This window comes from Symphalangus syndactylus, chromosome 24 (genome assembly GCF_028878055.3).
Source record: "Symphalangus syndactylus isolate Jambi chromosome 24, NHGRI_mSymSyn1-v2.1_pri, whole genome shotgun sequence".
In the NCBI taxonomy this organism is placed as follows: Eukaryota; Metazoa; Chordata; class Mammalia; order Primates; family Hylobatidae; genus Symphalangus; species Symphalangus syndactylus.
Window position 1 is genome coordinate 55,532,288 of NC_072446.2, and position 16,713 is coordinate 55,549,000.

At 40.7% G+C, this 16,713-nt stretch overlaps 1 protein-coding gene across 5 annotated transcripts in view; it reads left to right on the forward strand.

The window, feature by feature from the left end:
* RALGAPA2 (Ral GTPase activating protein catalytic subunit alpha 2) overlaps positions 1 to 16,713 on the forward strand; it is a 337,491-nt gene that overhangs the window by 180,124 nt on the left and 140,654 nt on the right. For all 5 annotated transcript variants that reach the window (XM_055265963.2, XM_063634225.1, XM_063634226.1 and 2 more), the window contains 4 exons: positions 5,226 to 5,354; positions 6,196 to 6,254; positions 10,537 to 10,645; positions 16,281 to 16,391. In XM_055265963.2, coding sequence (XP_055121938.1) covers positions 5,226 to 5,354; positions 6,196 to 6,254; positions 10,537 to 10,645; positions 16,281 to 16,391 — 408 coding nt within the window. The remainder of the gene's footprint in view (positions 1 to 5,225; positions 5,355 to 6,195; positions 6,255 to 10,536; positions 10,646 to 16,280; positions 16,392 to 16,713) is intronic.

Below are 16,713 nucleotides of genomic sequence, written 5' to 3' on the forward strand. Positions count from 1 at the left end.
ATGGGGTTTTCTAAATATACAATCATGTCATCTGCAAAGAGATAATTTGACTTCCTATTTGAATACCCTTTATTTCTTTCTCTTGCCTGATTGCCCTGGCGAGAACTTCCAATACTGTGTTCATTATTTGCCAAGAGAGTTTCCTGTAAAAATGTTGGAGCCCTTCCTAGAGATAATATCACACTTGGTGGTCATTTTCTGTCAGTGTGGCTAGATGGGCTATTAAAGTAGCCTTACAGATACGCAGTTGGCTAATAGTACAGTAGCCCCACTTTATCCTCAGTTTCACTTTCTGATATCAGTTACCACAGTCAGTGGTGGTCCAAAAATATTAAATGGAAGATTCTAGAAATAATTCGGAGTTTTAAATTGCACACCATTCTGAGTAGCATAATGAAACCTTGAGGCATCCTGGCCCATCCTGCCCAGGATGTGGATCATTGCTTTGTCCAGTGGATCCACGTGGGTATCTGCTACCCACACATTAGTCACTTAGTGGCCATATCTGTTATCAGGTGGACTGTTGTGATATCACAGTGCTTGTGTTCAGGTAATCTTTATTTTACATAATAGCCCCAAAGCACAAGAATGTCATACTGTTATAATTGTCTATTTCATTATTAGCTGTTATTGCTAATCTCTTACTGTGCCTAATTTATAAATTAAAATTTTTTCATAGGTATGTATGTATTGCAAATACCATAGTGTATATAGGGTTTAGTATTATCCACAGTTTCAGTCATCCACTGAGGGGTTCTTGGAATGTATCCCCTTCAAATAAGAGGGAACTGCTGCATATGAAAAATGCTCAAGATCAGCAGGGAAATTCAAATTAAGATCACAATGAGATAATTACCTCACACCTGTTAGGATGGCTTTCACCAAAAAGACAAAAGATAACGTGTAGGCAAGGATGTGGAGGAAAGAGAACACTTGTACAGGTAAAAAAAAAAAAATTCTCCTGACTTTTATTTGAATTCATTATAAATTGCCTAGATCGTGATATATAATGTCCATTTATTGTTCCATTCCCTCTGTGATCACCACTTACCAAAATAGTGATTCTTCCTTATTTGAGGCCTCTGACAGAAAAAACTAGAATGAGATTTGACATCACAACCAACACATCCCCAAAGCATAGGTTAAAAACATATTGATATGGATCAATATGTATATTAAAACAGTATGTATATCAAAACATTATGTTGTACATACTTTAAATATACAAATTTTTATTAATTATAATTTAGTAAAGCTGCAAAAAAAAGAACACGAGACTACTCAAATCAAAGATGGTATAAAGGTAAATGTAAAGGTCAAATTCACATAAAGAAGTGTTGCCAAGATAGGAAAATAAATAACCAAAGCCTAACCAGAACCTGGAAAAACACAAACTAGAAAATGTGGAGGGAAGGAAATATTGAAATATAAACTTCAAAAAATTCAGAAAGCATGAAATACAAAACCAGCTTGCAATAAAGAAAAAAGTGTTATGTTCTTTGAAACTACAATAAAAGAGACATGAGTGCCTTATCTTTTAAGCTTTCTGAAGGTATCGAATTTGCTTGGTGTTTAACACATATATCAATGTTATGTAATATTATATACATTTCTCTTAACTATCTGCCTGAGGTATGATAGTAGGAATAAATGTTACAGCCATGAATCGATTTTTAATTCTGTTTTCAAATATTGCACATGAGTGTGTGGGTTAGTGAATGGTTGGATACTGGGTGTGCTAGTCATACCATTTTTTCCTACACATTTTCATCCCCTTATACACTTTTGGTGGGAAGGTAAATTGGTGCAGCCATTATGGAAAACAGTACAGAGGTTTCTCAAAAAGTTAAAAATAGAACTACCATATGACCCAGCAGTCCCACTTCTGGGTATATATCCAAAGGAACTGAAATCAGTATGTTGAAGAAATATCTGCACTCCCATGTTCAGTGCAGCAGCATTCACAATAGCCAGGATATGAAAGCAACTTAAATTTCTATTGGCAGATGAATGGATAAAGGAAATATGGTACATATCTCCAGTGAAGTATTATTCGGCCTTTAAAAAACGAAGGAAGTTCTGTCATTTGCAACAACATGAATGAACCATTTTTCCAAATGAAAGAAGCCAAACTCAGAAAGATAAATACTGTGTGGTGTCACTTATATGTGGAATCTAAAATAGTCCAACTCCTAGAAGCAGAGAGTAGAATGGTGGTTCCCAGGGGCTGTGGTTGGGGTAGGGGGAGGTGGGATGATGTTTGTCAATGGATCAAAAGTTTCAGTTATGCAGAATGAATGAGTTCTGGAGATCTCAGCATGGTCACTATAGTTAATAATACTATATTATAAACTTGAAATTTGCTAAGAGAGTAGATCTTAAATGTTCACAACTCGCGCATAAAGGAACTATATGAGGTGATATATTAATTCACTTGTTTATGGTAATCATTTTGTAATGTATTTGTATATCAAAACATGTTGTATGTACTTTAAATATACAAATTTTTATTAACTATGCTTTAGTAAAGTTGAAAAAAAGAATCAACACAAAATTAATAAAGTAGCCTTCCAAAATGTTTTTTTAAAAAGAGAATATGAATGAGAATGTGTAAGGGTTACATGAAGGAATCACACTCTGAATGATAGTACTTTCTCGTTTAAACTTGAGGTTAAAATTGTAGAGGAACTGGTGAAAGGTGTTTGGGCTGGAGCACACCTGCTCAGTCAGAATTTTCAGTTAGCACAAGGTAATTTCCAGTTTGAAGTACCCCTGCTAGGTAGGTCTGCCCCACTGAGGCAGTGGGGGAGGGAGATGCACAGATGGCTTGCACAAGTCACCAAGAGATGAGGAGAAGCTTGTGCGCAGCAACATTATTTGTAACAGCCAAAGCCTAGAGCCAATCCAAATGCCCATCAGCAATAGAACAGATAAATTATGGTGTGTACATAAGATGGATTATTATCTACAATGAAAACACAGGATCAGTTACATAACACAATGAGTGAAAGAAGTCAGACACAAAAGAACATATACTCTAATTTCATTTATTTAATTGAAAAACCAGACAAAACTGATCTGTGGTGTTAAAGCAGAATGCGGTTACTTTGGGGGAGGGGAGGCTATCATGGGAGGGGCACAAAGAGGACTTCTGTGGGTTGGTAATGATATTCTTCCTGTTGTCTGTCTCTTTGTCCTCGGGGCTCCTTCCTGTGTCATCACTTCTCTCTCTGTGCACTCCACAAAGACGCATGCATTCAGTTCTTCTGAACACATCTCAATTGTTATGCCAGACTTTTCTCTCCTAACCTCAGGACAAGCATTTCAAAAAGTCTTCAGAACAGTAATCTCCCCAGATACTCTGGGGGAAAGGGAAGGAAGAAAGCCAGGTTCATAGTCAAGTAATTTTGGGAAATACACTTCTTCACTTGGAAATTCACAGTGTACAATAACATGTTAAAGGCTTCTGTTTAATTGTGCTTAGCCAAATGTCTCTGCAACATCTTTTTCCCGGGAGTCTTTGATTTTGCCCTTTCACAGTCCCTGTGGCCCTAGTGGAACCTACTTTGGGGACGACTGCTTCTGACCCTTTCAGCCTCCCGTCTCATGCACACCTTCCTCTTCCCTACTCAGCTGGCTCCCTCACCCACCGCCAGCCTGCCTGATTTCTACTCCCCTCTGTGGCCCTTAGCAGCAGTTCGTATTAGGTTTCCTAAACATCCTGAGCAGAACCAATCCTTGCCTCATCCCGTAGAATAGCTCTGCTGTGCTTTATATTGCCTTTTATTTACCTGTGTACTTATGGGAACCAAGCTAGGTAAAAAATGAAGGACTGGGCTCCCATGCTGTCCTCAGTATGTTGCTCTCCTAGCAGGTGCTTCACTGAATTGTGTATAGCTGTTATTTGCCTCTCCTCGCCTACCTCACATACCGCGCCTCGTCTCTCTCAGGGAGAAAAGCTCTCTTTGATTTTATAGCCCAAGCGCTTAACTATAGGCTCAGTCTGGACCTGGAGCTAGATGGCCTCAGTTCAAATCCAGGGTGCATCACTTAGGAGCCATATGACACTGAAAAGCTACTTAACTTCTTTGGCATCAGTTTTCTCACTGGAAAATGAAAACAATAGCCTCTTCTTCACTGGGTTGGTGAGGGGACTTTATGAAGAAATGCTTGTACAGCACTTAGAAGAGTGCCTAGCACAGAGTGAGAACTCCTTAAATGTGAGCTTTTATTGTTTTATTACATAATAGTAGACAGATAGATGGACAGATAGGTGAGTAGATTGATGACAGACCTGTGTAATCCCCTATTCTTGGCTAACCATATCTGCTAGTGTTGGCTGAATTGAAATCTAGTGAAATGCCTTTTTTTTTTTTTTTTTTTGAGATGGAGTCTCACTCTGTTGCCTAGGCTGGAGTGCAGTGGCACTGTATTGGCTACCTGCAACCTCCATCTCCTGGGTTCAAGCAATTCTCCTGCCTCAGCCTCCTGAGTAGCTGGGATTACAGGCACCCACCACCATGCCTGGCTAATTTTTATATTTTTACTAGAGACGAGATTTCACCATGTTGGCCAGGCTGGTCTTGAACTCCTGACCTCAGGTGATCCACCCGCCTCAGCCTCCCAAAGTGCTGGGATTACAGGTGTGAGCCACCGTACCCAGCCATGCCTTTTTAAATATATACCTAATTCTAACACTGGGCAAATAAGAGAAAAGTATCTCACTAGATATAGTGATATAGTATCTCATTATATGTTGTTTTATAAAGTAGTTCTTGGCAATAGACGGGAAATTTGATAGTTTGTCTTCTCTTTCTACTCTCCGATAGTTACCTCCATCTCTACTTCCCTATGAATTTTCCTTAATTGTTCTTAACAGCAAAATGGTATTCAGTTGATATCCTTTACCCTGCTTTGTTGAGAACATTAGCAGTAAAACAATGTAAACAGTCATGACAGAGTCATTGGCCTTTCTAATTCTGAATGAATCTGCAGATCAGTTTCCACAACACTTGTTTACATCCAAGTATAGTGATATTTTCCATTCCTTAGAAATTTGCTTTTTCATTTAGGCAAACCTCTTTTGCTTAAATATTCACCTGGAAGAGAATAACTCGGCCGAGTTTGGTATTTTTTATCTGTGATGAAGAATAAAACATGTCGCTTATTTAACGTTTCTAACTTACAAAAAGAGAAATGTGTGTGCTTCTCTTCCTTATATGCAGGCGCCTCGTTCAGAGGCTGTCACTGTCCTCGGCTCTCTGGTCTGCTTTCCAAATACCTACCAGGAGATTCCTTTACTGCAGTCAGTGCCAGAAGTAAATGAGGCCATTACAAGAACTGAAGATGTCAAGGTACATAATGCATTTGACTGTATCTCAAGTTTAGCACTTTTTATAATTCTAGATGTATGATTATCTCTTCCATTAGTGTATATTAATCTGCTTATTCCTGAAGTTTTGCTGTATCTTTTAAATGTTTCAGTAGTTGTTTCTAGAAGGCTATTCATGGGCTATACATGTGTTAAATTCAGAGTATATTGCAGTTAGACCTTACAGCTGTAGCTATAGCAGGTGTTTACGTGCTTATTGGGCCTAGGGATCATAATCATGTAGTGAATTACCCTTTGTAATAATTTTATTAGCTTAATTAACTGCATTAGTGCCTCAAGTTAATTTATAAGAAATAATGGAAATAAGCCAAATATTCAATCCCCTTGTTGGCCTGATTAAATACTACTAATAATTTGAGATTCTAAATTATTTATTGGAGAATAAAAGTAAGCATTTGTTCTCTCCTCAGCTGACTTTGAGGTAAACAAATGCTTTTAGAATCCCAGAATCAATCAAACTATAAAACATAATTACAGTATATAATTCAGTGTACAACATACAATTCAATTAAAGTAAAAGAAAATCAAGATTTTCCTATCTGGAAGTCTCATTTGCTTTATACCAGAAGCGCTCTACTGCCGCAGGCTGAGTGGCCTAGGGAGGCCGTGTGGAGACCCCCATCCTCCACCACCCACTCCCCCGAGCCCAGTGTTCTTCTCCCACCAGGCTCTCACTCATAGATGAGCTCTCTGAGCTCCCTGGTTGAACTTCAGTAGCTCCTGGCGGCCTGGAACATGGTCAGAACATGTGGGAAACCAACTATGACACAAAGTTTTTATTTTACTTAATTTTGTGTTTTTAGCATTACCTCATAAATATTTTACTGAAGAATGCCACAGAAGAACCAAATGAATGTGCAAGGTAAATGTTGAATAAGAGGTAAACTATTTTAGAATTTTAAGATACACATTTATGTGTAAGTAGTTAATGTTACCAAAGAAAACGCTTATTCTTTCACATAGCTCTTATACAGACTGAAAAGTATAGGAAGAATGATGCCAGGAAGATGCTTTTTACATGATTATTTAAAAAGGTGTCATTATTAAGTAAAAATTGTAAAGTGCAGAGGAGTATACATAGTATACTATTTTGTGTGAGAAAAAGCAAGATTACAAATATAATCATGTATCCTCTGATATTTTCAAGAAGAAAGAAAATGAAAATATAAAGCAAATATTTATAGAAATGATGTATGTGTAGGGTAGTGACTCTCAACCAGTGATGATCTTTTACACCAGGAGACATTTGGCAGTGTCTGGAAACATTTTGGCTGCTTCTGCCAGGCATCTGAGGTTGCTAGCAACCTATGATCAAGATATATGAGGTTTTCTGGGCTACTTACGTGATGAAAAGTTTCTGCCTCTCCTCCCAACGTGAAGACCAAAGCTGGGAATGCTAAAGGAGGGGAACACCTGTCTCTGATCCTCAATTTCAAACCCCATAAGGTCACCAGAAGCCCAGCTCAGCCTCTTACTCCCTCCTAGGAACGGTTCATGCTCTGCTCCCTCTGTAGTCTCATTCCAAGACAGCAGCCCATCATTCATCACTGCCTTACCAGCTATTTGATGATTTTAAGTGTTTTTTCTCTTGTATTTTGTCTAATTTCTTTGGTTATCTTCAGTAGATGGGTTAGTTCAAATTTCCTAGTCTGCTTTTACCAGAAGCTAAACTGATAATAATTTGCAAATATTAAGCTAACATTGCATTTTTGGATAACCTCAACTTGGTTTATGTGATACCAGACTTGGTTTGGCTAATACTTTGTTCAGGAAAGTTGCTTTTATATTGATGGCCTATAACTTTTCCTTCCTCATCCTTCCCTTATCAGGTTTGATTATAATTTTATAAAGTCTCACAAAATGACTTAAGTACTATTTCATTTTCTTTAATCAGAAAGAGTTTTTACAAAATTAGAGTTAATATTCTTTTTTTTTTTTTTTTTTTTGAGACGGAGTCTCGCTCTGTCGCCCAGGCTGGAGTGCAGTGGCGCAATCTCGGCTCACTGCAAGCTCCGCCTCCTGGGTTCACGCCATTCTCCTGCCTCAGCCTCTCCGAGTAGCTGGGACTACAGGCGCCCGCCACCACGCCCGGCTAATTTTTTGTATTTTTAGTAGAGACAGGGTTTCACCGTGGTCTCAATCTCCTGACCTCGTGATCCGCCCGCCTCGGCCTCCCAAAGTGCTGGGATTACAAGCGTGAGCCACCGCGCCCGGCCGAGTTAATATTCTTGAGTATTTAGTAGACTTGATGGTAAAACTACTTGATCTAATATTCTCTTGATGAGAAGGTTAACCACTGACTCACTCTTCAGTGATTTTAGGACTATTAAGGTTTTCTTCTTCTACGTTTTTATTTTTTGACAGTACTGATAAACCAAACTTTTCTAGGAATTTGCCTGTTTCACCTAAATTTTAAAATATACTGGTATATGAGTTATGAGTTATCTCTATTATCTTTTTTTTTTTTTTTTTTGAGATGGGGTCTTGCTCTATCGCCCAGGCTGGAGTACAGTGGCGCAATCTCAGCTCACTGCAAACTCCGCCTCCCGGGTTCACGGCATACTCCTGCCTCAGCCTCCCGAGTAGCTGGCACTACAGGTGCCTGCCACCACGCCCGGCTAATTTTTTTGTATTTTTAGTAGAGACGGGATTTCACCATGTTAGCCAGGATGGTCTCAATCTCCTGACCTCATGATCTGCCCGCCTCAGCCTCCCAAAGTGCTGGGATTACAGGCATGAGCCACCACTCCCAGCCATCTCTATTATCTTTTATCTCTTTCACTTCTGTGGTTACATCCACTTTTTAATCTCTGACACGTTTTGTGTATCCTCTGATTTTTTAACTAGTCTTGCCAAAGATTTGTCAATTTTATTAGTCTTTTCAAAGACGAGACTTTTGTCTTTGTTCAACTTCTCTATTTTATATTTGCTTTTCCCACTCTCTGCTCTTTTCTATCCTTCCTTTTACTTTCTTTACAATCTTACCTTTAAGGTTATATATTATTTTCTTAACCTTTAAGGTTATATATTTAATATATTAATTTCTCCTTTACAGATATAAACATTTAAGACTATATGTTTATTGCTAGTTACTACTTTGTCTGAATTCTATAGGTATCTTTTTGTTACTGATGTCTTAGTTAATTGCATTGTGGATCAAAATGTCTTACAGCAGTCTTTGAAATTGTTGAAATTTCTTAATGACCCACTAGGTAGTCAGTTTTTGTCAGTATCCCATATAAACTTGAAAAAAATGTATGCCCTGTTCTTTGTTGGGCATAGTCTTCTAATTATGTTTATTAAATTTTCTAAATCCTGGGCTTCAAATATTCTGTATCCTGTCTGATTTTTTTCATCAGCTTGATCACCTTCTGGAAGAAAAATGTTAAAATCTCCTGCTATTATGGTGTGTTTATGTATTTCTCCTTATATACTGTCAAATTTTGCTTTATATATTTTGAGGCTATGTGATTAGTTGCATAAAAGTTTAGAATTGTCCTATATAGTGAATCAAATATTTTGTATTTTTGTAGTGACTCTTTATTTCTAAGGAGGATTTTTTTTATCTTAAAGACCACTGGTTTAGTTATTGTTAAATAATACTTTCTATTCTTTTTAATTAACCTTTTTATATTCTTCTTTTAGATGTCTATGCAAAAACTGTATATATCCAGATTTTATAATTTTATCCCATCCCATCTTTATTTTTTAACTGAAGCTTTAGATTCATTTTCGTTTGTTATAATTACTGATCTGTTTGGATGTACTTCTTTTATCGTATGTTATACTTTATTTTTAAAGGGAAAGAAATATCCTATTAAAAATAACATATAATATTTCTTTTATTTCTCCTTTATCTTGCCTTCATTTCCCCATCCCATTTTTCTTTCTTTCTTTCTTCTTTTTTTTTTTTTTGTATTTTTTTTTTCCATTCTATTTATTACCTCAGTTATTTTTAAATCATAGGCTCCCTTTCCTTCTTGTAGAGGTTCTACTAGATATTTGAACATGCATACTTACCAAGCCTACAGCTAGTCTCTCGTTACTCTCTTCCTGAACAGTGCATGTTCCTCAGAACATAATTCCCTGATTTTGCTCCTGCCTCACTGAACTTTCTCCTTTCTGTCCCTTTTGCTGACCTCTCCTCCTCTACCTAATCTCTGATGAATGTGAGAGTGACTCAGGGTTTAGGGCTGGGCCTGTTCTCCCTATGACTTCCTGGGCACTCTTAATCTGATCAGCCTTTAAATACTATCTTCTTGCTAATTTATTTACCTGCCTCTTCAGTGAGCCCCTTTTATATTAAACTGCCTACTTGACATCTCAACTTGAATGTTTTAACACAACCATAACTAGCCCTTGAGTCTCCTTCTGACCCCCCGAGCTGACTGTCCCTCAGATTTCATCTCACCACGTGGCCCCACCGTTCCCCCAGGTTTTCAGTTCAGAAATTTAGAGAAAACCCTTGATTTCTTCTTTTTCCTACACCTACTGCATCTAAACCATCAAGTCTTGGCAATTCTTCTTCCTCTCTCTTTCTTTAGTGTAGAAAGCTAAATTTCTGTGGAGTTAAAAACAGAATAGAAATGTATATACCATGGTCGGCTTTCTGTGAAGAATATCTGGTCCTAGCACATTGTTTAGAAGAATTAACAGTGAAATTTATTTTGAAAGTTATATTTAAATATACTTTAAAATAAAATATAGCATTTGTTTTATGTTTGTGGTAGGTATTATGCATATTATGGTAAAGAAAACAATTACAAACACAATTTTTGACAGTTTTCTCAGATTTATGTTTTTTATTCTTCCTCAAAAACATCTTGAAACAGTAAAATGTAATAATCTATTAGTTTCAACAAAACTAAATGATATATATGGGCTGTGACAATTAACAGAAAATATGCCATTTGTTTAATTAAATATTTAAGTACTAAACCGTTATCAATATTTCTATTTGTCCTGAAAATTGGCCTATTGAGGGTTCTTTATCTTTTCTTTCAAGAAGACATTCATTCTGCTAATAGATCTATAATTTTTGCTATTTTGTATAAATAGATTTAAAGTGTTTTTTTATTTGAAAATAATGAGAAAGTATATTAAGTTTCACGAGAGTTTTCCTCTGCTTTCTTCTTTTTAAAAAGATGCATTGCCGTTTGCTCCCTTGGGGTCTGGATATGTGAAGAGCTTGCACAGTGTACAAGCCACCCTCAGGTGAAAGAGGCCATCAATGTGATAGGAGTAACTCTGAAGGTATTACCAGTTTGTAGTGCTGATTGGATATTAAGCCATATCTGAGGCATTTAACAGTTTGAGTTTGAATTAGCCCCATCTTTTTTATCCCCCAAATGACAGAGGGATTGTGATTCCCATTGCATGTGCTGTGAGGCTCCCGGGAGGGGCACCGACGGATGCTCCCCTGCTGGCAGCTGCAGCCTGGCCACCAGTGTCTCGAGTGTTCCTGGACCAGTGGCCAAATGGGTTCCTCTGGTGGCTGGGAAGCTCCTGTCACAAAGAGGACACCTGTCACCTGTTGATGGGGGTGACAAGAGAGTGGAGTCTCGTGCTCTGGCCTCTTCAGCAGGCCTGGGAGAGGCCTCCACACCTTCCAGTTAGGCCCCTCAGTGTTCACCATCCCGCTGAATCTTGGGCACTTTAAGGACATCTTTGTCTCTTTGTTTTGTTAATGAGAAGAAGAACTGCCATTCACTGGGCACTCACACTAGGTCAGAGTAATGGCGAACTCTAAATACTTCTGTTAATCTTCAAGACAGCTCTGCAAGATAGATGTTGCAATTTCTGTTTTATACCAGAGGAAATCAAGGCTCAGAGAAATTAGGTCACAAGCCCGAGGCCACACAGGTATAAGTGATGGAACCAGCAATAAAAGCAGATCTGTGTGGTGTTAAAGACGTGCTTGAGGCCGGGCGCGGTGGCTCACGCTTGTAATCCCAGCACTTTGGGAGGCCGAGGCGGGCGGATCATAAGGTCAGGAGATCCAGACCACGGTGAAACCCCGTCTCTACTAAAAATACAAAAAAATTAGCCGGGCGTGGTGGCGGGGCGCCTGTAGTCCCAGCTACTTGGAGAGGCTGAGGCAGGAGAATTGCTTGAACCCGGGAGGCGGAGCTTGCAGTGAGCCGAGATTGCGCCACTGCACTCCAGCCTGGGCCACGGAGCGAGACTGTCTCAAAAAAAAAAAAAAAAAAAAAAAAAAGACATGCTTGAACTTTCACAGGTGCTGTTAGGCTGCCTCTAAACTAGAGCTCAAATCCTGCGGGGCCCTTTCCTAGGTCCTGCTTGGAAATGGTGGTAATAAATAGCATTGCCATTATCACACTTGCGGAACCGGTGAGTGCCTGGTCTCTGCCAGGCGCTGTGCTGAGGGTTTTGTGGAAGTTCTTAGTTCAGGGGTAAGTGTCCTCAGTTTACTGGTGGAAGAACTGAGGTGCAGGAGCATTAAGGAACTTGTTAAAGGCTCTAGAAGACCACCTCACTGAGCCAGAGTTCAACCCCTGAACCATCCACCTAACACCAGCATTCAGGCTGCTGCATGCCCTTCTGTGTCACCTGCCACACGCAGCTATAATAGCAACAGCACTTACAGCTGACGCCTGAGACTGTCGCCATCAGGCCAGCAACAGCCGCTGTACCACCCTTTGTGAATTATCTGCTTCTGCCCATAGGATGACCAGCCAGTGCTGTCTCCCACCCTTGATTTGGCGTCTGGCCCCTGCTTGACCAAACTCAATGCCTCCTGTTCCCCAAGTACACCCTCTGACCACCCCCATTGCCTCATACTCCGCCATTTCTCCTCCACAACACCTGGGAGTGGAGGTGGGGGTGGTGGTTGTATTATGGGAGCTGGAAAAACACTTGCTGCTGATCCCTGTGATGAGGAATGGAAAAATTATCCAACCATAATATCACAGAAGAGTGTCCCTCCAGCCAGAGCAGGGTGCTGATCCCTGACCTTTGTCGGCAAGTTTAATCCTCAGAGCTGCCCTGTGAGGGGAAATGTCAGTGCCACCTACACTTCACAAGTGAGGTAGATGAGCTGACTAGGAACCGAAGGAGCTTGCCAAAGCCAAACCCAGAACACTCTGGCCACATGTGTGGAGTTTTGCACAACTGAGGTGTGTAGGATACCTCCTGACTCCCAAAGCCATGGAGAAATATTTACATATAATTTATTAAAGTGAAAACAAGTTGGCTATAAATTATAGATCAATGTAGATCCCAATTCATTTTTAAATACCCTTTTTCAATTCTAAGAGCTGCTTTTAAATTTTTATTTTTTCTTAAATCTAGATGTATATAGTTAATGTAAGGTGGTTCCCCCATCTCTACTCCTTATGTGGAAAAATGGTTAATAACTCAGTGGTGTGTTAGACTGAAGGAGATAGACACACACAGACATACAGAGTCACGCATCGCATAGTGATGGGGATACGTTCTAAGAAAAGTGTCGCTAGGTGATTGCATTGTTGTGTGAACATCATAAAGAATATTACAGAAACCTAGATGGTTTCTGGACTGTGCGGGATGGCCTGTTGCTCTGAGATTATAAACCTGTACAGCACACTACTATACTAAATACTGTAGGAACTGAATATTCAGTTGGAACACAATGGTAAGTACTTGTGTATTTAAACATATCTAGACATAGAAGAGGTACAGTAAAAATATGGCACTATAAGCTTATGGGACTAGCGTTGTATATGCGGTGCTTACCAAATGTTTCCAAAACATATTTAGGAGGTACATGACTGTATATATATTTCTATATAATATAGGAAAGAGATAGAAATTGATAACAGAGTAGAGGGATAGATATTCTTTCTGCAACTTTTCTATAATTATGGGGGAGAATATAAGACACCAGAAAAACAATGCGGTTACCACATATTGAGCTCTCATTCTGTCCACTATCCCAGCATAGCATGGAGATTGTCCTGTTGAATCCTCCCCCCTCTAGATAGCAGCAAAAGAGAAGAGGACTGAGGAAGGTCAAAGAACTGACTCCAGCTTGAATTGCTAAGAAAGCAGAGGGATCAGGATGCAGCCAAGTTGTTCTGTCTTTAACCATTATTAATAACAGGAAACTCATTGTCTTAAGTCCCCGTCTCTGAGGACACCTCCCTCCCCACTTCCCTCCTCTCCTGCCTCCCTCTAGTTTCCGTGTTGCTGTGGCAACTGGGTTGTTTTACCTAAGGACGTAGCACATAAATCGAAGAACTGAGGACTGGGAGGGAAGGAGTTGCTACAAGGAATGAGGAGAACAACCACCACTATGAGAACAGAGGACTCTAGGAGGCTTTGGGGCTTTGCCAGGAGGGAGAGAAATGGAGAAAGAGGAGGCAGTGGGGGCCTTGGCCCCACCCCCAGCCCAGCCTCAGCCTGCTTTGTGGGTAGCGGAGAGTGCAAGCCCTGGCAGGGCTTCCTGCTTTACAGGCTCCACGTAAAGCCAGCACCACCTCTCTTGTAAGAACCCTTCAGAAATGCCCTGCAAGGGTGACCTAGGTACGCCCATGGATGTGCAGAGCATTCCATTCAGCAAGGTGCTGGTTGGCTGGTTTGTTTATGGTGGGGTAGCAGATGGATAGCAGGCATGGGGTGGTTGGGGGAGGTGGTTCTAAGCCACAGCCATACTCACCAACTCTTGTGAGCTGCCCAGCCCTGCTCCTTCTCCCACCTTGGTCTTCTGAGATATGACTGACTTTCCTCCTTCTCCTTACCCCTCTGTTGTTTCTGGCTTTGAGTCCTGCCAGCTGTACTTCCTGAATGCCCGTTGAATGCCCGTGGTCCGTCCCACCCACTGCCCAAGTCCATCCCTCACACACTCACCCTGCCAATACTGAGCCTCCTGATCAGAGTCACGAGTCCTAGACTGGCCCCCACAGATTACTGTTCATACCGCTGTCAGAGGGATCTGTCCGCGCACAGGCTGACCAGTGCAGCCCACAGGCTGGAGCACTCAGCATGGCACTCTGTCGGTGCTCTATGACTATATGCTGGAGAAGTGAGAGAGCAAATGAATGGCTTATTTCATCTCCACCATTCCCCACCTCTTTCATTTCATGTCAGTAACACCACCCTGCCTGCAGCTCCCTGTATCCGACCGACCTTTCCAATCTTGGTGCCTGGGCCCTGCCACCCATACCTGGAAGGAGACCCCACATCCCTCCTGCATTCTTTCAGGCACAGCTTAGCTCTCCTCTCCCTCCACGATGCCTTCTCTCTGCCTGTTTTCCCCTAAGCCTCATGTCCCACTCCTGTCTGCCCATAGCTTTTGTGTCTTGTCTGTCGGCTCTCATAATTTTCCCTTGTCTGTTTCCACCTTCTTGAGTTCAGAGCTTTGCCAGCCTTATGTTTCCACCTGGTGACTCTGCCACTGTGGTGCAGCAGCAACACACACAGTGCCCACTCATGTTCTCCCACTTTCTCAGAGTTTCATCTTCATCTTAGGCACGCCACGCACATCCTTAAGGGGGCCATGCTAGGCATTAACCATTACAGTGGTGAACAATATATGCAGGAAAATAACAAAAAGGTCAGCACTGATAGCCTGTAATGCTGTGAAGGAGATCTAATAGGGGAATAGGATGAAGCTGAAGAGCTGAGGGGGTGGGCCACCACCCAGCTCTTGGCAGGGGGAGTGTGGTGGCCTCAGGGAGGAGATGACATTTTGTGCCACAATTTGAAAGGTGTAACAATGCAAACCACATGCAGACCTGGGGATTAAGTGTTCCAAGCAAAGTTGGGGAAGGAGCAGGTGCAAAGGCCATGGGGCAGGAGCAAGCCAGAGTGAGAGATGGAACAAGGCCAGTGGAAATTTGGTCATCTGGGATGTGGGGTCTCTGTGGCCAGGGAAGGCTGTGAAGAGCCCCTGAGTGCAACGACTACAGCCCTGGGTTTAGCTAGTGCCTCTCAGGTGGGGGTAGTCAGTAACTGTTTATTCTGTAGAATTAAAAACCTTTCCCTTATCTTCTTCCTTATTCTGTACATTTGTCACTGGGGCACTAAATGTTGATGATGGTCTGCTTCATGTGGCTTAGAGTGAGGTGTCCCTATACTAGGGTCAGTGACGAACCTTTCCTGCTGTAGATAATGAGATATGGATAATGGTGTAGCTGCATGTTCTGGCCAGGGAGGAAAGCAGAGGGTGCCCTTATCCCTTCTATGCTCTCCCAGCATGAAAAAGTAAGACCTTGAAGGTGCTGCCCTTAGACATGCTGCTTCACAATCAATGGAAGCATCCAGCCCTTGGTGGTGACTTGAGACGCGTGCCAGCCTCAGGAAACATACTCAAAATAATTGAGTATACCATAATTCATTAGTTATCTTCTCCTACACTCTAATTTTACACATTCTTAGTACGTTATACATGTAGGTCAAGTTTTACTTCATAGGATAGAAAGCCATTTGATCAATCCCTGTTTCTCCATGTGTTAAAATGAAAATAACATCTACCTTGCAGAGCTGTCAGTGAAGATTTATCAGTGAGAGAATGAGTAAAATCCTCGTAAAAGGTTCAGCGTACGGGGGTACATTTTAATTTTCTCTAGTTGTCAAAAATATGATTTATGTGAACTGAATAAGAAATTTGAAATTATGGTTTTAATTTCCAAATGAGTAAATGAAAGCTCCTTGTTCCTGTGGAACGTTATGTAAATTAACACAGTGAGGCTAGAGAAGGGGCAGTTTTAAAATGGTGATGTGACGATGTCTAAACTCTCTGGTAATGGGACATATTTTTCATCAATTTGAGGCAAAACAGATAAATGTAATCTATAAGGAACTGAGAAGAAATAACTATTTTGTCCTTTTAAGAATGATGCACCTGTTAAGTTATGTGTCTGCTTTGGGATTCGGTTTCCTTTTATAGTTTCCCAACAAAATCGTGGCCCAGGTAGCTTGCGATGTGCTTCAGTTGCTGGTTTCCTACTGGGAGAAGCTTCAGATGTTTGAAACCTCTCTGCCTCGGAAAATGGCAGAAGTAAGTCTTTTTTTCTGTAATACTAAAACATAAGCATTTCCTTTTTACTGTATTTGGTATTTAATTAATTATAGATATTCAAATAATTGTTAGAGAACCGACTATTAAATTGCCACAAGTCACTCGTTTTAAGATTAAGTTAGACTGGTTCTTCTCAGCTGTGATTTCAGGCACTATATAAGGAAGCCAGCAGTATTCCAGACAGAGGCTTATACTTGGGGAGTTTGAAAGGCAGGCACGACCACAACAAAGAGACCTTTTGTAGATTGGGCTTCATTCATCAAGAGCAATTTGGATGGTGCCAACAAGGAGTAGGCAGCTG